The sequence below is a fragment of the Drosophila rhopaloa genome, unplaced genomic scaffold, assembly GCF_018152115.1.
Source record: "Drosophila rhopaloa isolate 14029-0021.01 unplaced genomic scaffold, ASM1815211v1 contig_150, whole genome shotgun sequence".
In the NCBI taxonomy this organism is placed as follows: domain Eukaryota; kingdom Metazoa; phylum Arthropoda; class Insecta; order Diptera; family Drosophilidae; genus Drosophila; species Drosophila rhopaloa.
In genome coordinates, this window is record NW_025335029.1 from 1921091 (window position 1) to 1944919 (window position 23829).

At 36.4% G+C, this 23829-nt stretch overlaps 4 protein-coding genes across 4 annotated transcripts; all 4 read left to right on the forward strand.

The window, feature by feature from the left end:
- Positions 1-210: 210 nt before the first annotated feature.
- Positions 211-997, forward strand: LOC108047482. Its single transcript, XM_017127680.1, has 2 exons — positions 211-422; positions 694-997. The coding sequence occupies exons 1-2, from the start codon at positions 350-352 to the stop codon at positions 957-959; spliced, it is 339 nt and encodes a 112-aa protein (XP_016983169.1). The 5' UTR covers positions 211-349; the 3' UTR covers positions 960-997.
- Positions 998-2277: 1280 nt separating this feature from the next.
- On the forward strand, positions 2278-9480 carry LOC108047478. The gene is made up of 3 exons (XM_017127675.1): positions 2278-2296; positions 3550-3654; positions 9038-9480. The coding sequence occupies exons 1-3, from the start codon at positions 2278-2280 to the stop codon at positions 9238-9240; spliced, it is 327 nt and encodes a 108-aa protein (XP_016983164.1). The 3' UTR covers positions 9241-9480.
- Positions 9481-18509: 9029 nt separating this feature from the next.
- On the forward strand, positions 18510-20606 carry LOC108043863. The gene is made up of 3 exons (XM_044456742.1): positions 18510-19005; positions 19888-20444; positions 20499-20606. Exons 1-3 carry the CDS (start codon positions 18510-18512, stop codon positions 20550-20552), a joined length of 1107 nt encoding a protein of 368 aa, XP_044312677.1. The 3' UTR covers positions 20553-20606.
- A 1204-nt stretch (positions 20607-21810) lies between these two features.
- Positions 21811-23829, forward strand: LOC108047455. Its single transcript, XM_044456727.1, has 3 exons — positions 21811-22314; positions 22970-23532; positions 23596-23829. Exons 1-3 carry the CDS (start codon positions 21822-21824, stop codon positions 23650-23652), a joined length of 1113 nt encoding a protein of 370 aa, XP_044312662.1. The 5' UTR covers positions 21811-21821; the 3' UTR covers positions 23653-23829.

Sequence of the window (23829 nt, forward strand, 5' to 3'; positions counted from 1 at the left end):
AGAGACTCTTCCTTTGTTCTCAGAGACTTAATAAATTCATTATCAGTTTCCGATTCACAATCTGGGATCGATGCCACTGCGCTCAGCTTTGTTTACAAATAGATTTTGTTCATTCAGCAAAGTTGATAAGTAAGCGAATATCAGGTAGATAGTGCCCGAGTGTAAAGAGGCGGGAATAGCGTATTGCTCCCGAGTTTCTCAGACGATCGAACAGTTTGAGCTGAGACTGCTTGGAATGAGGACGTAGTCGCCATCGGGAGATAATAGAGAACTGCTGCATCTAGTATAGGAAGCCAGACAACAACAGTATTTGTTTATATTTCCACATAGCCCCACATATAAATAAATTATGAAATCAGAGACGTTGCACAAGTTTCTGGCTTTCTATCCGCTGCTGATTGCCTGCGCGTGGAGCCAGCCATGTAAGTTGAAATTCAATGCGGAATCTATAGGCTATTTTTAAATTGGATATACTTTTAAGATTTATTCAGTATTTTTTGATTTTAAAATTGAACTTTTTAACGATATTTACTTTAGTGAGAAAAGAGTTAATTAAAGATACTTTTTCATAAATAAATTGTGATTACAACAACAAATCATACATATCCTAAAGGCATTTTAATAATAAAAATGTTTAAATATATGCAAATTGACAATATATATTTTTTTGATATACCACGCCCACTTTTTTAGTGAACTCAACGCAACAACAACCAACTTATCAACAAGTGCAACCAGTTCAGCGACCATTTTTCTTAATTAAACATAATGTAAGGCCGGAAGATGCCAAGAACTACCACATTACAATTCCCAAGTCCCCCAAAGCGGGGGAGCCCTGTCTCACGATCACTTGGAAGACCAATCCGGATGGCAGTGGCCCTAGTCAACCGCAAATCTTCATGGGTAATGGCTACTTTGGAGTTATACCGCCAGTAGCACGCACACAACAAAGGCAATAAACCAAAAATTACTTTTTATTTATTCACGAAAAATTAAATGAGTGTTTTACTGATTTTTTAAAAGTATTTAGTATGGAAAACAGCTGAATTCTTGGTAATCTTCTTCCGTTTTAAGAACGGAATTAAAAGTGACTCCTACATTGAATATCGACCATAGCAACATAAAACAAGAGAGAACGCTATAGTCGGGTGCCCCGACTATCAGATACCCGTTACTCAGGTAAAGGGAGTGCGAGGGAGATGGAGATAGAAACTTTGATCACGCATAACTTTTTAACGAATGGTCCGATTTGAAAAATTTCTTCTACATTTCGATAGGTATTGATAAACACAATAAAACTGCATTTTTACTTTTCCGAAATATTTAAATTTTTAAAATCGTATATAAGCGATTGTGGGCGTTAAAGGGGGCGTGGCACCTTTTTGAAACAAACTTGAGCTGCGTAGGAACTCCTAAAATCTACATGCAAAATGCCAATCTTCTAGCTTTTATAGTTTCCGAGATCTCAGCGTTCATACGGACGGACAGACGGACAGACAGACGGACAGACAGACGGACAGACGGAGAGACGGACAGACGGACATGGCTAGATCGACTCGGCTAGTGATCCAAAATATATATACTTTATAGGGTCGGAAACGCTTCCTTCTAGCTGTTACATACTTTTGCACGAATACAATATACCCTTTTACTCTACGAGTAACGGGTATAAAAAAAGATACGGATTAAGATTTCCACACTTTCAATATTTTATTAGAAATTTATATATTTCAAATGCTTAAATTTTGCTCGAAGATGCTGGTACATTTTGAACATTTTGTAGATTACTAATCTAAGTTTTGTGGATTCCTTCTGATAGAAAAATATATCAGTCGAAATTACAAACACGAATCCTTTCTAAAATCTGGTTATTAAAAATTTCATTTGGAACTCATAAATTCAGTAATAAATTAAATAACATTTAAGCACTCCAATGTTTATAGCCTATAACTCCCACCACAACCCATTCTCTACTGATTTTTTTATTTGTCAAAATAATTGTACACTGACCCATTGCGCTTCGGGGGAGAAGTGGGATATTTTGCTCGTATTTTCAGTGCCGGGATTTGGCAACACCCAGTCTGGACTCTGGAATATCGGTTGGTTGTCATGGCAACTCTGCGGGTGGAGTTCGAAATGGAGTTTTTGGGTCTGGGTTGTCGGGTGTTGCCCAGACAGTAGAATCCCAAACTCCAGGCCAACTCCCCAAAACTGAACTGAACTCCCCTTGAAAATCCAATCCCATTCCCCCACTGTCTGTGTCTGCAACTGACAGAGATGGAGCAATCGGGATGGAGTGAGACAAACAGAAAGAGAGAGAGAGAGAGCCAGGATGACTCCAATTTTGCAGGGCTGCACTTTTCGGGATGACTGCAAAAAATTTCGCTTTTTTCCATGCCCTGACTTTCGCTGCAGTTTTCATTCCAGAGCGCAACTCAAAAAGCAACAACGAAACCAACAACATCACAGCCGAAAACAGAACCCGAAAAAAATGTGGCGTGGGAGTGTGTTAGTAAGGCTAATTGACTTGCCATTCCTCCTGGGTCCACGGGTGGTATGATGAATTTTCCGAAATATCCATTAATGATGTGTGCATCAATATGAATACCTCACATTATGCAATTATCTTTAAATTAACATACTTTGGCTAGTTTTCATCAGTTGTTTCTATATATAAATAGATTTATGGGTTAAAAACGCTTGATACAAACGTTTCAATAATATTAATATTTTTTATTAATATTCTACAATTCGTCATAAACATCTTACATTTGTTTAGGCATAATATTATTCTTCAATCTAGTCAGGTTTTAATAAAAATGCATTGGAACTATTTCGCAAAATTTTGAAATTTTTTTTCGATTAGAAATTACCTCTTTTCTGTTTGTTACTCCAGGGTAAATTAAAGAAATCAAATTCACGGTTATTTTTACATTATACCCCGAGAATCAAAACGATGGTAGAGTAGTTATCAATTATTTTCGCAACACATTATGGAAGTTAAATGTTTTTACACATTATTATGGTTACAATGGAAGATAAAATGCTTTAATTTCATATTTTGTTACTTGTTACTATTTCTTACTTTTGTTCCTAAATGGTTATTGGTTATCGATATCGATGTCTAACTGTCAAATATTATTATGAAAATTGTGTAAAAAAAAATGTCGTGCCTGTATACAAATTAAATTTCTTGTAGCTGCGGATATTTCTTTTGTAACAAGATTCACCGTCGTTATAGGTGTTTTTCAAATTGCCCATTAAGTCTTCTCAATGCAAATTACATCGTATCAGTGAAAATGTTAGTTCTTTTGGCTGCCTGTTTTTATTTAACTTTTGGATTCCTAATTGTGTATTTAATATGTCTTTGTGTTGTGATATTCTTGTCTGTTTTCTTTGGCTACAATCCGATCGACGACTAAGGCCCTTATTTTTTTTAGAAAACATTTTTAATTGTGGTAAGTAACATTTTGAATTATTCAATTATAACCAAAAATAATTAATGAAATGTTTTATAGCCCTGGATTTTTGGTATGTTCCAGATTTAAGGCGTCAGAAAAATCAAAAAGCAAGTCAAGTACATCTCCAGAAATACCATTAATTTCCATCATATTATTTTGCCATCAACAACCCCGAAAAGCTCTCAGACAGGCGGTAAGTTTCCCGGTAAACCCCCAAGAAAAGTTGTCAAAAACTTTTGTGCATTACCTTTGTCTACATTTTGGTCAGTTTGATGGGAATTTTGGGGGAGGGGGTGTATGGAAACGGTGGCTCAGACAACAGTCAATGGATTAAGTGTTTGTTGTGGGGTTGTTGCTAATATGAATATGTTTGTTGCTATTTTATTTACCGCTTCAATGCATTCCCTTTCTGTCTGTCTGGGAACTCGGCTGGATGTTGGCCAGGCTAGTTGTTTCGCCCCCTTTTAGCTGAATTTTTAATCAGCCTTTTTGGCCCGTGGCTTCCTCGATTTGATTGAATGGAATAAAATATTCGAGCTTCACTCTCGCTCCATTTTTTTCCGTCCTTCCTGTTTTCTGCTGTTCTAGAAATTTTAGAAAGTTCCATTGCGGCTGCAGCCACCCCTGGAGCGCCACCACCTCAGACCCTATTAGTAACCCACTTTGCCACCCCCTTTTGCACCCCTTTTGCCCACTATTGAACCCCCTTTGACCCCCCTCTGACCCCCTTTGAACCCCAATTCCCAAACATTCTGCACTGCGTCACGTTCGCCGCATGCTGTCTGCCATTTTGGCTTTTCCTGCAGGAAGCTTGCATATTTCACGTTCGCCATGTTGTTTTTTCCTCGGTGTGTGTGTGTGCCAGTGTGTGTGTATGCAGTGTGTGCCCCTGTGTGCAATGTCTGTGTGAGCCGGTGCCCCAACTCTTCACTTTTATCGATTGAATTGTGTCTCCGGCTGTGAAATGCAGGTCATTGATCTGTTCGTGCCAGCTAAAAACGACGAAATGCTTTTTCGGTTTTTTCGCTCTCTCTCTCTCTCTCTCTTTCTATCCTTTCCCGCCCTCTCTCTTGCTCCTTCGTGGGAGTTGGGGCAGGACAGCAGCTGTGGAGTGCAATTCATCGTCTGGCTTTTTTGGAGTTTTATGGGTAGTCAGCGTTTCACCAGGCTTCTGGGTTTCCAGTAAACAGCGCCATAAATCTGATTTCGTTTTGATAAACCAATTTTGTGTCAGCTAATTTAGCTGAATTTGTTTGTGGAACCAGTAGGGGCTAAGTTTGGACATGTTGAGGCTGGCTTAGTAACACTTTTCTCGAATTCCTGAAATCCGATATGATCGGTGGTGATTAAACAAGCAAAACATTTTTCTTAAAACATTAATATTCTGTCTTTTGAAAAATAATTCTATATACAAATTTTTGGTTTTATTCATTTATAAACTCTATTATTATTGAGGCACAAATAAATGAATTCATATTATATAGTTTCATATTTAGGAAAAGGAAAGAAAATTTAATAATTTTAATAAACTAAAAACGAGTCTAAGTACTATAAGTTATATATATAAACAAAACAAGAGAGAACGCTATAGTCGGGTGCCCCGACTATCAGATACCCGTTACTCAGGTAAAGGGAGTGCGAGGGAGATGGAGAAAGAAACTTTGATCACGCATAACTTTTTAACGAATGGTCCGATTTAAAAAATTTCTTCTACATTTCGATAGGTATTGATAAACACAATAAAACTGCATTTTTACTTTTCCGAAATATTTAAATTTTTAAAATCGTATATAAGCGATTGTGGGCGTTAAAGGAGGCGTGGCACCTTTTTGAAACAAACTTGCGCTGCGTAGGAACTCCTAGAATCTGCATGCAAAATGCCAATCTTCTAGCTTTTATAGTTTCCGAGAACTCAGCGTTCATACGGACAGACAGACGGACCGTCAGACGGACAGACAGACGGACAAGACAAACAGACGGACAGACGGACATGGCTATATCGACTCGGCTAGTGACCCTGATCAAGAATATATATACTTTATAGGGTCGGAAACGCTTCCTTCTAGCTGTTACATACTTTTGCACGAATACAATATACCCTTTTACTCTACGAGTAACGGGTATAATTAAAACTAAAAAAATTGTTTTAATACTAAAGTAAAAGTTTTTTATTTATTTGCCTTTCACTACAAATGTTTAGATTTCATCTAGTTTAGAGGACCTTTAAAGCTAAAAGCTAAAAGGTATACAGACATTAAAAAAATCAATTACTTAAAAACATATTTAGAAAAGTTTAAAGCTTAATTATACAAATTTCAAACCAAGTTTAACTTAAGTTTTATATTCCTTGTCGCAGCACAAAAGTAGGCAACAAATAATTAGTGTACAATAGAGGGCGCCCCAGACCATAGAAATTACTTAACTTGTATATGCAGATCACCCTCAAAAAGTTTCTTCATCATGGCAAGACCTTGCTGTATTCCGATTTCAAGCTGGAAAAACTGTACAAAGCAGCTCTTCCTTTTTTCCAACCAACACAGCTACTGTGAAAAATATTTCCTTTTAAAAGCTTTGGGGTAGTGGAGCAGCAGAAACCGGAGATATATATTCTAAGTAAGAGTTTGGGATGGAGTAGGAAGTCACAAACAGACTGTCCGGGGCAAACTGTACCGAAGTATCGAGAACGTAGATTCCAGACAGCAGTAGAAAGGGAAATCTACTGCGACTCTTGGCACCAGGATATGTATTTTCGGGCATTTGCAGTTTTCCGCCTCCGGTTTTGTTCGGGGGTTAAATAAAAAGTACTTGTCCGGTTGGTGGTTCAATGACCATCCAGCCGACCGGCGACGATGCTATCTGAACAAAGTATATTGCCATCGACCAACGACCAGCGACCAACGACCGCTCCTTCCCACATTTGCTAATGGGTCTTGCCTTTACCTATCGCTGGAAAAACAAAAATAAATAAGCATAATGTGCAGAACGAGTTGCAAGGTCGACGAACGTTGAGTGCGGTTTCCCAATCCCAGTTCTCAGTTCTTAGTTCCCAGTTCCTGGATTCCTAGGCCCAAGTCAGTCCAGTTGACTTAATGCCCAGTTCGGTGAGCCAAACACGTTTTTCGCTAGCGCATAATTTGTGGGTAAGTTTTCAATCAACAATCTTCAAGCCAAATGCTTCGGTTTCTTTTCCTTCTATTTTTGTTCCAACTTGGTTCAATAGTTCTGGAATGCAATGCCCACTTTCACATCAAACTAATTGGCTTAACCCTGGCATTGGGCATTGGATTCTCACTTCGGGCACTCCAGAATCTCACCCATTTTTTACGGTGGGGTAGTCTTGCAGTTTTATTAGGGACATGCATTCTCGACATGTGAAGGAATAGTCTTTTGGTGGAATTTCAAATACCCTGAGGGGATTTTAAAAACATCGACAATCAAAACTGTATCAACTTGAAAATAAAGTTTAGTTAAATAAAATCTTTAAGTTAATCCAATTTATGATTTTTAATAAATAGGTATTTTGTAAAGAGTTTAAAACCCTTTAATCCCACAAGTAGAATACATTTTACAAGCAATCAAAAATAAATTTATAAACTATTTTATTCTAATTCAGATTACAAATTTTTAAAATTATAATTTTCTTAAAAATATTGTAATAAATCGAAAAAACTGGAAAATTTAAAAATGTATTAATTATAGTAAACAAAAGCCCTAAATTACTCAAAATATTGAATTTTTTATAAATATTTAATTGTTTTAAAGTTTGAAAAATGTTATTTATGATCATTAAGAAAAACAGCTTTTCTAGTAATCCGAAAGGTAGATAAAAAAATATAAGAAGTGATCAAAAATAATATTATAAGAAATTTTGTATCCAAAATATTAGTATTTATAGGAAAAATAACTCTTAAATTAATATTAAACATTCAGGTATATATTATTTTCTTTAAAATGTTGGGAGGACTTAAATATTTACAACAGAAATTAATGGTAATTTTAAAGTTTTATTATAAACTCCCTTTTGCTCAGTTATTGCCATTCAAAATTCACTTTCCCGGTCTCAAATCTCACCTGTATCTTAACCTAAGATAGTGCATCTCGGAAACTTCGCGGTCATTGGAAATGCACGGCACCAGTAGAGTTTAGCCACCCAAAGAACGTTGAGCGCAGGCGTCGTTAGTGGAGAAAGGGCTAGATTTGGATACGGGGAAATCGCTCTCTCTCTATCTCTCTCTCGAAAGAGAGAGGGAGATGTACCGTAGAGTTCTCTCTGGCTGGGAAGACTTCTCCTCTTGGACACCCATCCACATCCATGGGCCTAGCACTCGGGCTAATGGCCTCCGCAGTCGCTAGCCGATGTTATAATCGCTGGAATCGTGGCTGCAGCTTTTGTTTGCATTCCATAGCGTCGAGGTGGTTTCTCCGCTCCTCTGCTCCTCCGCTCCTCCTTTTCTCCGATTCTCCAGTTCTCCAGCTCCCCGGTTCTCCGGTTCGTGCACCTTCCCCGCCCACACTCTCACCCAGTTTCAGGTCTCGGGTCTGCTGGCATTGACACTGACACTGCGCCACGATGGCATTGGCCATGGCATTCCCGGTGCTTCTTGCAGCGGCTTCCTGCACCGCCACCTTGGAACCCCCTCCCCCCCAGAACCCACTCCCTATTCACCTCCCCCTGGTCCAAACTGGTCTGGCATTCATCAACCTTGGTTTCAGGGGGAGTGGGAGTGGAGGGAGGTACCTGGCACTGGGTGTACAAAGTACAGGGGAGATTAGCAAGTGGCAATGACTGGAGAAACTCGTATTAAATTATTTATATATTTAAAAAAGGAATATTAAAACTCTGAAATCGTTACCTTTAGAAGCATTTAAAATGGTTTATACTTAGCCATTTTTTTTTGCAGAATTCGAATTTATTATAAATAGTTTTAATAAGCATCAATAGAAAGAGAAAATATTAGATTCTTGCGAAACTAGTTCATTTTATTTAATATCTCGATTAGTCGGAAAAGTCTTTTATATTACAACAGTTAAACTTTGTTTTATAATGATTTAGATAGTTAAATAAAGCACTACATAAGCTAAACTAAAGCTAAGAAAAAAGATATATAAACATAAAGGTAAATAGGTTACTAAGCAGTATCATTTTAAATAAGCTCATTGGGTTTTGAAAAGAAAAATATTCGAAACAACTTAAATAATTCCGTGTTAAAATAAGGAAATACAAGTTTTATAGAAATATGACACAAAATGAATGATTGAAAAGAGAAGAGAAAAGATTTTAATTAATAATGAATGGAAGTATTTTTATTATTTACTTAGGCAATGCTTTCATTCCTTTCTTTCCACTAAGTCAGCATTTATGGTCTGAATTACTAATAATTGTAAGGCATTCAAAACTAAATGATATTTAACTATAACGTATATATGTATATATCCACGAAATTAAAAAAAATTGTAAGATGTCTTGGTAATGTTTTTACTGTAGGCCAACACAAAAAACCTTTTGTGATTTGCGTTATGCATTGACAGGCTTCTATTGTGCGGCGAAGACCCATCGGTAACCTTTCTGTTTGCAGACCCCTCGCATCAGAAGCCCCAGGACTCCGAGTCCGTGATGATGACGCTGCACTGGCTGAGCTTGAACTGGATTTTTAATTGGCCTAGTCCATTGAGTGCTCCATTTGCTGGCACCCCACTTGTGCACCCATCTGATATCTGTAGGCCGAGGTGCGAGTGGGGCGACATGGAGGACAGATGGCCAACGATAATGGACAGCTGAGATTTGCACTCGGATAGCAGTAACTGTGGAAACAAGTTTGAATTGCAAATGAGTGAATTGCAGATGAACTGGGAATTTTCCAATTGCTATTTGAAGAACTAAATGGACTTTACGCAGTGTGAAGGTCTTCACGAGGAAACCTTGATTGTTTAATATTGGTGAAAGACTTCTCTCTGAAGATTCTCGGATGATTAATTGGGAAATGTTTCAGAAGTGGAAAATTAAACTTGAAAACAAAATAAAACTAAAAGGAATTTTACCAAATATGAATACAATTTGTATAAAACTTTTTAATAATATAAAATAAATATATAAAATAAACACTATGATGAGACATAATGAAAACATAAATATATTTATAATTTGTATTTAAATTTTTTTAATTTCCGTACTCAATATTACCTTACCTACAAATTACAGTTTAAAAGTATGTTTTTGATTTGATTATCGTCCTACGTCCAATGAGCTTTTTTTATTCGCAATTTTCACCCCACTTTCCCATTGTCCTTAATTTGTCTTCGGGTATTCCCATCCAGTTTTTCACTTCAGCACTTTTCACCCATGTGACAGTTTAACTAACCGATGAGTAAACTAAAAAAAGAGTAAATTAAAATAAACAGGGACACCACAATTAAAATGAAAATCAACGAAAAGCGAAAACTTTTTGTATTACATACTCTTTGTGCTTTCATATGTGTGTGGAGATATATACGAGCAGCACACTCGGACATATTTTAATCCTCGCAGACAGAACAATAACAGACTAACCTATTGTAAAGTGGGGGAAATATAAAGCTCAACGGCAAATATGTATGTTTACATAAAGATATATATATACATCCCTTTTGGTCATGTGTCTGTGTGTTTATGCATTTGTATGCACTTGCGACAAATTTTCCAAAATGGCGTCGACAATGACTAACCGTACGACTTCAACTCCACCCCTTTCCCCAATTTTCCGCCCCTACCATCCAGAAAGAAAAGTTGGGGAGGTTCCTTTTGTCTGCTCGTGGAACTCCAGAACTCCAGGTCAATGATACCAAAAGTTAAACACCCAGCCAACCCACAAACTCCCTGCCCCCACCTCCCCCTCGCCACCCCCCATGTCTGCGTCGCACTTGAGCAATTTTCACAAAAAAAAATAAAAATACAAAAATACAGAAAAAAAATAATAGAGGAAAGACTCGACTAAAAGGAGAGTATGAAAACAAAAAGCGACGGGCCGCACCCTGGGGCCAAAAGAGTGGGGAAAATGGAGAGGGCGGGTGGAGTGCATACAACGTCAGTGTCAAGTTTACGCTAGGTCCACCACCTTCAGCCCCCAGTCCCCAAATCACCCACCACCCCCTTCGCCGACTTGCCTTTTTCCACACACAACTCCATTTTCAATGGCAGCACAAAAGCACTTTTATCTTTTGTACGTTTAATTTGTGCAGTGAAAAGCGATCGGGAAAGGCACCAAGCGGCGGGGTCAGGGGGTCAAAGTGCACGGGAAAACATTTCAATTCAAAGTAAAAAGATTTTTTTTGGTTATTAGACAGGAAAATTTTTAAAAGCAAATTTAGTCCTTAAATATATATACTTTCGATTAAAATATTTAATCATCGTTAAATATAATTAAAATCTCAAAATCTTTTTAAATTTAATTTCAAAACATTTTTTAAATCGACTTATTTCGGTATGAAAATAATTTTTAGTAATGGTTGCCAAAAGTTGTCAGATGGACAAGAAAATAGAAGATCTAGTCTATGGCGAATCCATAATTTGGTTTTGGGGAGGTTTTTAGAACAAATTTTTTGTAGCATACTTTTTGAGTATCAATATCTAATACCTTACGTGGATCAGGGCATGCTTCTCAAATCATATTTTTAAGATTTATATTTAATTTAGAATTAATTGTTAAGAAATATCAATATATTATTAAATTGCTAATATATGGACCGAAATTAAAGATAAAATTGACCATGTATCAAAAACAGCTTTTACTTTTATTTTCTATTGAAAAATCTCAAATTTTAACATAATGTTACGTGTTTTTTTTTAAGTGTTTTAAAGAGGGAGAAAAGCGAATGCGGCACCTAGCGGTCAAAACACCGAGCCACCCACCTCCCTCTTTTTCGCCCATCAAAACAATCCACAACCATCTGCACTCATGCATCATTCATTTTGCCTTCCTCTCTATCGCTCTCTTTATCTGCAGCTGAGTGTGCATATATATATATATATATATATGTGTTGGAGCTGCAGCAACAACAACAACGACGACAACTTGAACAACGCGGTGAAGGTCATTGCTACCAAAATTGTGTCTCCCTTTTGTCCTACTCTACTCTCGACGCGATTCGCTTCGTCTCACACACACACACAGAGATACCCACTCACACAGAGACACACTCACACACACACACTCACAGACAGGAAAAGCCATGTATCTGTGTGAGCTATCCATCCATCCTAGTGGTATACTCCACATCCCGAAACATAACTTGAACGGGGAGTTGGAAGCTTGGTTCTGGAATGGGCGATGAAAATGGAGACAGCGATGGAAAGAGACGGCAATGGGAGAAAGAAAGAGACAGAAAGAGAGCGAGCTGGAGAACTGCAGTCCTCGTTTGGGGAGTTTTTCTTTTTCGCTTGGCATTTTGGTTTTCTACGTGCACGTTTTTCGCCAGTCTTCCCCTTTCGTCAATTTTTTATAAGGCGTGGGTTAAATGGGTAAAGCAGTTGCCAGATGGTAAAGATCTCAAAGAAAGCTATGTCTAATATTAAAAAATAAAAAATAAATCAAAAGATGTTGGCTTGCCAGTTTTAAAGTTAAAACAAATTTTAATTGAAACTATATGTACTAACTAAAACTCCGTTTCACAAAGATGTACAATTTATTTTTATATTATTATTGTTAATTTTATTAGCTACTATTGTTAATAATAATAATAATAAAGTGTTTATAACGATTTTTATGATTATGCTTGTTTAATAACTTATGCATTCATTTTTGTATTAGCTTAAATGGATAATTTAAATAAAAATTTGAATAACGAAAAAAAATTTTTAAATATTTGTATTTACTATACAAATTTGATCTTAAATTTGTTAAATAAATGTTTTTAAAATTAGTTAATTAGTTAGAATAGAAAATAGAATTTTAATCATCTGGCAACTGTAACGCCACTTGGCTTGCGATTACAAAATCCCAACAGCACCTCCAACTCCGCAATTGAAAACTTGTTCGTTGCCCTCTCTCCTCTCCCTCTCACACCACCACCCGTCTCGCTCTGTCCGCAAACTGTGTCTGTGTCACTCAACCCACTAAACTAGCGCACAATGCGAATTGCGAAATGCGACGATGACGACGATGCCAGGCAACGAACGATGTTGTTGAGTTCCCCCAGTTCTTCGTATACTCTTTCGGGTGGTGTTATGTTTTATAAAGTTATTACTGTACGCAAGATAATATTATATGAATGTCAACTTAATTCAAGGAGCGGACTTCAGTGACAGATTGTTTCACTAATCAGTCTTTACAATCGACTAGGCTACCAGCACTGTGCAACTTAGAACCCGTTGGGAATTAAAGCGTCGAAGAATCGAGAAACTTGGAAAAATATTAATTTTTTTAAGCTATTTATTAATTAGTACTTATTAATTTTATTTTACTTTAAAGATTCTTTACAACCATCGTTTATTATCGAAGAATTATATACAAATAATTTGTATCACAATGTCATTGCTTGAAACAAATTTTGTGATCGTAGTTCACTACGTATAATATCTCTCAACATTTCATTTATACCTCCCATAACAAATTATAACTCCAATCCAAAATATACATATAGGCGAGCGTTTTACAGATTTTTCGCAATGTGTCAGGGGTGTAATGAACTGTCAACCGAATGCTGCGTGAGGTTCTATTCGATATGGTGCATGGTTCTTGGTTCCTTGGGCATTATTCACTCTTTATTGTTATTTATCAGCGTTGCAAGTGATGATAAGGCCAAAAATAAAATTTTCCTTTATATATTCTTAACATGGTATTTGATTTTCAGCATAATGTATATTTGTGCTGGCGTTCTCCTGATGCAGGCAGTAAAAAGGGTAAGAAATTGTGACAAATTGAAATTAAAAACGTTTAACTAATACTGATCTCAATGCAGGGTTCAAAAAAGCTCTTTAAATGTGGAAAAATTTTAACCTACTTCTTTCCAGTTGTGACCGTGACATTTATATTTCCACCAAGTAAGCTTATAAATATTTATTTTTGTTCTCATAAAATATAAGTTGGCTAAAGTTCCTTTACAAGAAAAGGATAAAAATATGCTGTTTGGAAGAAACTTTTTGTTCAAGTTGTAATATTAAAAACTTATATTTTATTATTCACAAACGAGAACTCGATTGAACCTTTGTTTATTTTTCTCATGCTCCTGTCTTCTTGATCTAGTTGTTCATTGTGTGTTTGCTATAAAATTGTGCAGATATATGAGAGAAACTTGGCCTAACTAAGCAAATGCCAGCCTGCAAGTTATTTGGACTTAAATTTAAATCTAAAGATGTAGTAAGCAATTTTGGGGATCATATGAAATACTGAATGTGATATGAAAATTTTTTACCATGTGAACTGTTAAATAAAATATATTTTAATAATACTTAAATTCGTACTGCATATTGTTTTTAGTGGGGACTTGTTGTGAATGGGTTTCAGAAATGTTTTGTAGCACACGTTTTTATTACTACACATAACTACATTTACATTAGAAAAACCTCCAATACCCTTACTATATAGGGTTGGATATGTCTTCTTCCACCTGCTACATATTCTGCATCGTGTTTTAAGGGTATTCTTGAAGTCGGTCTTTTAAGCTTTCGTTCTGGCCCTCTCTTTCGCCCCCCAAGGCAGACATTGCCCTGCTTATTTCTCTCTCTCTCTCTTCCTTTCCCCCTCTTTGTCATCTTCTACTGTGCATGTTGCTCCATTCACGTGCTGCGCGCTTTTCGCGTGCAAGTTGCCCAGCCCCTGCGATCCCCCCATCCTCATTCCTACGCCTCCTCTCTCTGGCTCTCACCAGTTCTCTTTTGGCTCTCAACGGAAGTTGGCGTGCGCCAGTGTGTGTGAGTGCTGGGTTCAATGTCTGGTGGTTGACCTACCCATACCACTATTTTTTCCCAGGAGTCTCGGTGCTCAGCTCCTGCTGCACTCTGCTCCTTCCTTCTCGCTCCTTCTCTTCTCGCTTGTTGACTCATTGCAACTGCTTGTTCAGCAACTGCTTGGGTATTAGAAAGTGCCGCACCCAGAAATAAAATAAAATAGAATAAAAAATAAAGAGAGGGAATGAAACTCAAACTCCCACCTCGTCTGTGTGACAAGTGAAAACTAGAAAATTCTGCTGCTCACTGCTCACTAAAGTAAAAGTTGTCTTATCAATGCGCCGGAGCTTTTGCACGGTGGGTGGCGGTTCGTTGCCGACAGCTCATTTGGCGTCATTGCGCCGAGACAAGGACCTCATAAAGATGCGAACTAGATATTGCATAGCTTAATAGATATTTCGAAACTCGTCTGGCATCAATCGCTTTGGACTTGACCAAGGGCATGGTTATTATCGTCAACGGGAGGAGGATGTTGAAGCATTATCAAAAAAAATCTTGCAAGAAATTTAAAATTTGGGAAGAAATCCTGCAAACCTTTTTGGTTCTGATTAGCCCAGCTTTTTTTGAAAATACCTATTAATAGATTTAATAATGGTTAACGATTTTATAAGTTATTTGAAATGTAAATGTAAAAAATGATGGAATTGAAAACGATTGCTAATCCTGTCTTCGAAAGATTCCGGTGATCGAAGAATAAAAACTAATTAAAGACTTACTAAGCATATAAATGGTTACTAATGACCTAACTAACAGCCCGGATTTCAATTAATTTTACTGCTTTTACTAGCATAGCGTTTTGAAAAAAGATACAAATTAATTGCACAGAAAGGTTATTTAAAATATTCTGTTAGTATGTATTCCGAAATCTATCTTAAAGATTTAAATATATTATTTATTAACGATGTATTTTCAAAAGTAAATAACCTCTTACTGTTTATTTTATTAAAACTTCTGATAAGTATGTCTGGAAAAAAAGGAAAAAGTTTAAAAATTGAAAGGTAAAAGATGGAAGGGTTTTCTTTGAAGCCAAATCATATTTTTTTAAAATTGTTTTTATGGTATTTTTGACAGTTTTGATTAAGCTCATTCACCAATAACCAAGAAATCGTCTTCTGGTTGTTATTTAAATCATTATTCAATGCTAGGAGGGATCACGATTGAGCAGGACAGAATAAATTTGCTGTATTTTATTTTCCCCTTAGCAAGTGGAAAACTTCTTGTTATTTTTCTGATGCCATCAACTGGTTTTCCACTTGCAGCAGATTCAAGGCTAAGCCTGTTGGGTCATTGCCATTGCAAGTTTTTCCCAGTGCTGGAAAAACTAGTTGCACTCACCTGGGCGCGCAATATTTGCTTAGACAGAATACCCAAGAACCGGCTGGGCGAGTTTTCTTCATCCTGACTTCGTCACAGGGAAAGTTCTGGAGGGAGAGAGTATGCGCTAATACCGGAGAAATGGAGAAAGTTGCAAGTGGCAAAAGACACTTCAGCCAGCCTATTGTGCAACTTCCCGCACTTCCACTCCATTTCCACAGTGGAAACTAGGTGAGGTGAGTCACAGTTGCCAGTTGCAATATGCATGTATCAACCCCTTTTTATGCTTTTTGTAATTCCCCTGAAGGTGGGTGGTTTGCCCTCGAATGACAAATTATCCTTTGGCGAAACCAGTCAACAGGACTCGCTTTTGACAAACTAAACCGGGCAAATAAAAACGACTAAGAACAGGTGTTACTTTCTCCTATAAAAACTTATTTCATAAAAGAAAATAAATACTCAATATTTTTATTCATTCTTAAAAAGGTTTTCTATTTTATCCGAATGTTATTCTAAAGAATTATTATATTGATTATACATTCAATTCAAGTGAGTAACTTACTAGTGATTTTTTTTATACATTGTTTTTGAAACTCAATTATAGACAAACGGGTAATTGTTATTTAACAAGTGATTTTATATGTCTATTTAATATTTCTTTCCAAATATTTTAACATTATAACACTGCATTGCGTCACCGGCTCATCTGGTCGTCTCTTATCACGCAACTGGCATCAAAAGTGTCAGCCATAGCCCTACACAGAAACAAATTGCGCCTTTTTTGTTAATATTAATTTTCAATTAAACGTATTTTTATTCCCGTTACTCGTAGAGTAAAAGGGTATATTGTATTCGTGCAAAAGTATGTAACAGCTAGAAGGAAGCGTTTCCGACCCTATAAAGTATATATATTCTTAATCAGGGTCACTAGCCGAGTCGATATAGCCATGTCCGTCTGTCCGTCTGTCCGTCTGTCTGTCCGTCTGCCTGTCTGTCTGTCTGTCCGTATGAACGCTGAGATCTCGGAAACTATAAAAGCTAGAAGATTGACATTTTGCATGCAGATTTTAGGAGTTCCTACGCAGCGCAAGTTTATTTCAAAAAGGTGCCACGCCCCCTTTAACGCCCACAATCGCTTATATACGATTTTAAAAATTTAAATATTTCGGAAAAGTAAAAATGCAGTTTTATTGTGTTTATCAATACCTTTCGAAATGTAGAAGAAATTTTTCAAATCGGACCATTCGTTAAAAAGTTATGCGTGATCAAGTTTCTATCTCCATCTCCTCGCCCCTTTACTTGAGTAACGGTATTGATAGTCGGGCCCCGACTATAGTTCTCTTGTTTGTTTTAAAATTTTAACTTTTTTCGTTTTGTTTAATACCATAATTTATATAGTCACCCCTTGTAGATAAATACTCATCTAAAATGTAACATGGAAATTGTCTAATTTTTTCTGTGCACCTTAACCCTTGTCTCCTCCCTTAACCCTGTTCAGTTTTCTGTTTACTGCAGCAACATTACAAATTAGCGAAAGTTTTGGTTGGAGAAGGAGGCCAACTGTCTGGGCCCAGACATCGTTTGTTGTTATAATGCACGGGGTTTGGGAGTTGAAAGTAGGGGTTGGGTTTTGTCACAAGGGGTTGTTGCATAACGACGGTATAATTACTGTAATCTATATCATATTGCAGAGTTTGCTTGATGTTTTGGCGAAGTTAGTGGCCATAAAACGCAGTCAACTTCCAGGGCAAACCGCAGTTGGATTGGCGTAAAGGAGGTGTTGGAAGGTGTTGGACTTTAAAATCTCTAGAGGTATCGAAAAAAAACAGTGTTTAAGACAATGTGTAAATAAGTACAAATTTGGTTTCTTTTACCATTATTACCATTGGCTTGCCCATTATTTGAAGCTTGAAACCTGCTCCTCTTTACCTATTTATGATTAAACAATTTTCCATAAATGAAGGTTATTCTTGTAAGAGATCAGTGAAATTTTCAATGCTTGTAAAGTTTTTTAAAAATTTATTGAAATAATAGAGTATTTAATAATTCATTTCCTTGTAAGGAATCGAAAGAAATAGTTTACCATTTATCAGAAACTTTGAAAATTAAAACTTTCAGTTTGCAACGCGCTCTCGAAGAAAAAGATCCACAATCTAAACATACCGGACTATACCCAATTTGCCATTCTTTGTGATCGATGTGATACTTAACCATCTTAGAAAGTTAAATAAAATAATTGAGTCTGGCTAATTTCATAAATTTATTTCATTCCATTATGACGATAAGGCTGATTTCTTTGCCAAATTTTAAATAAGTATTTAATTGTTTCCGGTCTCAGTCCTCGAACAACCGAACTAGGTGAGTCTTGAGAAATAATTTTTAGAGAAATTAATTTGTAATAATAATAATGAATAAGAATGCTACTAAAAATGTGCTTTTATTTTCTGAATTGCGATTTATTTTAATAATAATATTAATTTAAGAAGTAATAATAATTTTAAAGGTTGTGGTCAATCGAGTGTATCAAGAACAAGCATTGGTATTTGAAAACGACCAAATAAATACAAACTCGGCGGATGATCCCGATCAAGAATACATTTTTTTAGTCTTCCAGGGTCGGTTATAATGAACATAAACATATTTCTTGGAATATTCTATTTCTAAGGTGCGTTCATAAATTGCAAGCGGAGAGAAATTAAAAGCTCTTCCGATTTTCCTCTCTCAGAGTTCGCAAATGCATTCTGGTCCTCTCCACACAATGAGTTTTGCCGCAGCTCTCAGTTCGCATTTCGCTCTGGAGGGAAAAGCTCGTGATGGAAAACCGGCGGAGTATTACCGATTTGCCATTGGAAGTCCTCGATCTGATATTCAGTAATCTTAGTTATCTATCAGCCAAAGTGAGGTTCGCTCAGATTGATGAAAAGCTGGGAAAAGCTTTTGCCTTCCACAGCCGCAACGAGTTCCGTTTGCTCTCGCCAGATTCAAGGCTTACACCTGAATTGTGGGTGTTTGTTGTGAAGGAATGTGGTCCCACAATTGAGGAGCTTGTGTGCGATAGAAGGGGTTTAGCCTGGAACGATCTTATGGCCCAGGCTGTTGTGAACCACTGTCCCAATCTGAAATCGGTGTCAATTTGCCTATATAGGTCAGGTCGTGTCAGCGCCGAGGCTTTTCTTATTAAGATGAAAGACTCGCTGGTATCGGTTACAATTGACCAACGAGACCATTTTCCAGCTACGATCTTGAGCGCGGTGGCTGAAATGACGAAATTAAAGAATTTCTCATTTTTGGGATATGTGGACGAAAACGGTGAGTCTTTTCAAGCAAAAGGAAAAATGCAAAAAAAGGGTTACCTGTACGCAGGCGCACTATTTCGCCAAAAGGTCGAAACATTCAAGGGTCAATTGAAATATGTTTCTTTAATATCATTTTCAAACTCGAACTAAACTAATTTTATGAATTAATAATTAAATTAAATTTGGTCAGAAATTCATTAAAACAAGAAAGGAAAGCTAACTTCGGGCGGAGCCGAAGTTGATATACCCTTGCAGAATACTCTGTAAATTATATTCTCCAAAATTATTCATATGATGCATTCTTAATACTCATAAAAAATCCCAACTTCCTAACTTTACAAACACCAAAGTTATGGCATTTCCGATCAATCAGTTATATGGCAGCTATAGGATATAGTCGGCCGATCCCGGCCGTTCCGACATATATACTGCGTGCAAAGGAAAGAAGGCTGTGTGCAAAGTTTCAACTCGATAGCTTTAAAACTGAGAGACTACGTTTGCGTAGAAACAGACACACGGACAGACGGACATGGCTATATCAACTCAGGAGGTGATCCTGATCAAGAATATATATTCTTTATAGGGTCGGAGATGGCTCCTTCACTGCGTTGCACACTTTTGACCAAAATTATAATACCCTCTGCAAGGGTATAAAAATGCGAATAATAAATGAAATTTAACAATATTTTTTAAAGACTCTCATAAAATAAGCTTTTATTTGCCAAAACTGCAGTTGAATTATTTTGATTACAGAAATAATTTGGCCTCAAATAAAATGTGAAGCATCTTGCGAGCTGAGTGTCCAGTGTTCTATACTCAGGTCACTTTTAATAAGCGTTTAGTAAAAATGCTTATATACCATTAGCTTTGTATTTCTTACAGGTCCTTTGTTTAGTTTACTATTTACAGAAATTGATCACCCTGGAGAAACTAGCAATCGAACATATTAATTATCTAGACAAGCCGGCTATTAATTTACTACAGATTTGTGCTTCACAAAGGAACCTCCGCGAGTTGAGTGTGATCAAAATAAAAATAATGCCATTTGAGGAGCATGAATCTACAGTGTGGGCTGGTTTGGAATCGTTGACTTTGAATCAGTGCATAGTTTCTGTTGATCTGCCAGACTGTCCGAAGCTTAAGTATTTAGATATTCATTATGCCAGATGTCATTTGGAGGACTATATGCTGAAATTTATTCTGAAAAATGGAAAAAATATCCACACACTTTACGAAAGATGCCACCCTTCAATTGATGCCGACGGCTTTCTCCAACTTCTTCGGGGCTGCCCAAAATTGCGATTTCTTTACACGCCAATGGAGTATATAAAGCTTTATTTGGCCTACGTGAATGATATGATCAAAATACTAAGGCAAAACGGAGTCACTTCAGAGGACCCATTGGAACTGGTTGTATGTAGGCGTATTAAGTGGAAATGGATCCGAAGATTAGTAAGTTGCTTAAAACTGAATTTTTTCATATATTGCTTTATGTTTTCTTTGTAGCTTCTTCAAATCCCAAATTCTGACTTGATCGAGTTATATGAGGGTACTGGATAAAGAAATTATATATGACGTACATTGTTTTAAGATTTGTCTGTTGAAATAAATCTAGGACTATGCAATTAGAATTAAATATTTATTATATTTTGTACTAAAATATACCTATTAAAACGGTTTAGTTAACATAAGATGTAAAGTAAATAAAACTAAATTCTTCTCAGGACGCCCAGCAACAAAGAATTATTTTACAAAATGAAACTACTTATTATCACAAACGTATTACTTGGCGTGGGTAATGTAACTGAACTCTGGGCAGAGAGAAATCAAAAGCTTTTCTGATGTTCCCCTCTCAGAGTTCGCAAATACATTCTGCGTTCTCAGTTCGCATTTCTAACTTGAGGCAAAAGCTAGTCATGGAAAACCCGCGGAGTTTTACTGATTTTCCCTTGGAAGTCCTCGATCTGATATTCAGTACTTTATGAAAAGCTGGGAAAAGTTTTTGCCTACCACAGTCGCAATGAGTTCCGGAGGCTTTCGACATTCAAGGCTAACATCGGAGCTGTGGGTGTTTGTTGTAAAGGACCACAATTTAGGAAATATTTTATGATGGAATGAGTTCAGGCTTATTCTGGAACGACCTTAAAAATTCAGGCGATTTTGAAGGACTGTCTCAATCTGAAATCGGTATCAACTTGAGTATGTGAAAAAAGTAAGTGAAAAGATCCAAAATTATCAATCATTAAAAAATAATTATCAATCATCGGATATGTGGATGCAAACGGTAAGTAATTTAAAGCTAAATATTTTTTCTCCGGTCGGAATTATAAATTCTAGTTCGAATTTAAGCTTTAAGCATATTTTTATAGATTTTTTCATGTATTATATGTTAGGGTGGTACAAAAATAATCCCTTGCATAAAAATTGCTTATACTTCATGCAAGTAATTTTAAAACTTGACAAAAAAACATGGTGTTTGTTAAAAAAAATTAAGTTTATGTCGCCTGGATGAAAATAAATTATGTAATCAAAGGCAACAGTGCGTATGAGTGATCTGCTTTTTTTTCAAGACAAATTCCTTTTGGTATATATTAAAGTTTTTAATGAAAAAAGAACAAAAAATATGCACATTTCGACCCGATAATCAATTTAAAGGTCTTTCTTCACCGCAGTATACACTTAATCACGAATATACTCATTAAGTTCTTGAGTAAAGGGTATACAAAGCTTTCTCGCTGTTCTCCTCTACCCCCTGTCTTTTGTTTCTCCTCTTCGAATTTGCATCAGTTCTTAGTTTGCCCTTCGCTTCTGAGGGTATGGGTACCCGCGATGAGAAATCAACGGACAATAACCGATTTACCTCTCGAAGTCCTCGATCTAATATTCAAGAACTTGCGAAACCTGAGGGACAAACTTCGACTGGCACAAGTTCATGAACACCTGGGAAAAGGATTTGCCTACCACAGCCGCAATGATTACAAGAGGTTCTGCCCAAAAATATATTTTCCGGTGCGGCTATATCGCGTTCTTCTGGCGGAATGCGGCCCCTCAATTGTGGAGTTCACCTGTGGATCTGATACCTGGAGCGATCTGTTGGCCAAGTCAATTGCGAAGCACTGCCCCAACCTGGAATCGGTGAACATTAGTGTTTCATTGAGGAACAGTATGAGTGTGCAAACATTTCTGCTCAATATGGCAAATTCACTAATTTCGGTTGAAATAAAACTCAACGATAATTGCCAATCGCCGAGGATCCTTAATGCAGTGGCAGAACTAAAAAACTTGAGAAAACTGTTGTATGAAGGATACATGGACAGAGGAGGTGAGCAATTAACCTTATTTAATGACCAATATAATTATCTTTGTTGGTCGGCATTTGAATTTTTTTCAAGTTAAACCAATAACTAAATTACTACTTTTAAACAGTTGCTAAAAAATAATACAACAAATAATCACTTAATAAGGATTTGCTTGGAAAGGTGTAAAGTTAATTATTTGTTGGTCTAATGGGTTGATTTTCGCCACTGATAGTTAATGGGTTAAAAGAACATAGCAAAAAGTGTAATGTGATAAGCGGTTGTTTATGTTTCTCTTCGGCCGATATCAAACTGTAAATTTGATAATCACCTTTCGGTGCTCAAAACTAAATGTTTGTCATTTCTGTTTTGACTCCTTTTCTTCTTGTTTCATATTGTAATGAAAACTTCTTCAATTTTTTTTTTACTTTCATATAAGGTGATATGTAGCTTTGAGTTCAATTTTATTAATTCTAGATTTTGAAGACCAATAAAAAAAAATATTTAAAAATATACATTTATAGAAATCATTAAAAAAATGTATTTATTGACAAATTTTACCTTTAAATCGCCATAGAAAATAAAATATGCAAGCAATTTTTTTATTTTGAAAAATTATTATTATTTTAAGAAAATTAAATGTATTTTAATAAAAAACGAAGTGAATTCCTTGCCTTTTAGTTAACCAGCTACACAAACTAGTTGCTATGGAGGAGCTAAGACTCGACTATCAAGGAAGGGGATACAGATGTAGATCGGTTAACTTGCTCCAGATTTGTGGACCAATGACGAATCTCCGCTGTTTGACTGTGACCAATATATGTATATTTCCGGCAGAAGGGTTTCACTCCATGATATGGCCAAACTTGAAAGACTTAAAAATGCAGAATTGCGAAATCTCCTCAGTGATACCCGATTGTCCGAAGCTCAAAACCGTTTGTTTGAAATTTTGCAAGTGTAGAATCAGAGGCTATGTCTGTAGCTTTATTCTGAAGAACGGCAAGAATATCGAGGAAATCGATGAGAGCTGTGAGCCCGCACCATTCGATGGTCACAGTTTTCTTGAAGTGATTCGAAATTGTCGGAAATTGCAATTATTTTCCACTCCCATGGGTGGTATCAAAATATACCAAGCACTCGTTTCGTCTTTGGTGGATATTCTGAAGGAAAATGAAATGGCGCGAAAGGAACCCTTCGAACTAATATTGTACTGCCGAGACAAGCTAAGATGGATTCGCCGATTTGTGAGTGGAAATGTCTTATTTGCATTACATACGGCTTTCGTTTTTTTCATTTCTGCTTTTCAGCTACATCGGACTTCTTATCCTCAAGTGATCCATACGCTTTATCTGTATAAGTTCTGATAGTTTAAAAATTGTGTCTATAAGAATTTTATAAATCATTTTTGATCAATTAAAAACCTATTTTAGCTTCATGTTTAATGGTTTAAGGAAATAAAATGATAAATTTAATGTGAATGAAATTGTACAGTAAACTAATTAATATTATACCAAAACTAAATTGTAAATTAAAATTTAAGT

Coding starts and splice junctions, on each gene's coding strand:
- LOC108047478 (XM_017127675.1), top strand. Junction 3,655..9,037: donor GAAAAGCTCTCAGACAGGCG/GTAAGTTTCCCG, acceptor TTCTGTTTGCAG/ACCCCTCGCATCAGAAGCCC.
- LOC108043863 (XM_044456742.1), top strand. CDS start 18,510: ATGGAAAACCGGCGGAGTATTACCGATTTGCCATTGGAAGTCCTCGAT. Junction 19,006..19,887: donor GGGATATGTGGACGAAAACG/GTGAGTCTTTTC, acceptor TCCTTTGTTTAG/TTTACTATTTACAGAAATTG. Junction 20,445..20,498: donor GGAAATGGATCCGAAGATTA/GTAAGTTGCTTA, acceptor TTTTCTTTGTAG/CTTCTTCAAATCCCAAATTC.
- LOC108047482 (XM_017127680.1), top strand. CDS start 350: ATGAAATCAGAGACGTTGCACAAGTTTCTGGCTTTCTATCCGCTGCTG. Junction 423..693: donor CTGCGCGTGGAGCCAGCCAT/GTAAGTTGAAAT, acceptor CCACTTTTTTAG/TGAACTCAACGCAACAACAA.
- LOC108047455 (XM_044456727.1), top strand. CDS start 21,822: ATGAGAAATCAACGGACAATAACCGATTTACCTCTCGAAGTCCTCGAT. Junction 22,315..22,969: donor AGGATACATGGACAGAGGAG/GTGAGCAATTAA, acceptor CTTGCCTTTTAG/TTAACCAGCTACACAAACTA. Junction 23,533..23,595: donor TAAGATGGATTCGCCGATTT/GTGAGTGGAAAT, acceptor TCTGCTTTTCAG/CTACATCGGACTTCTTATCC.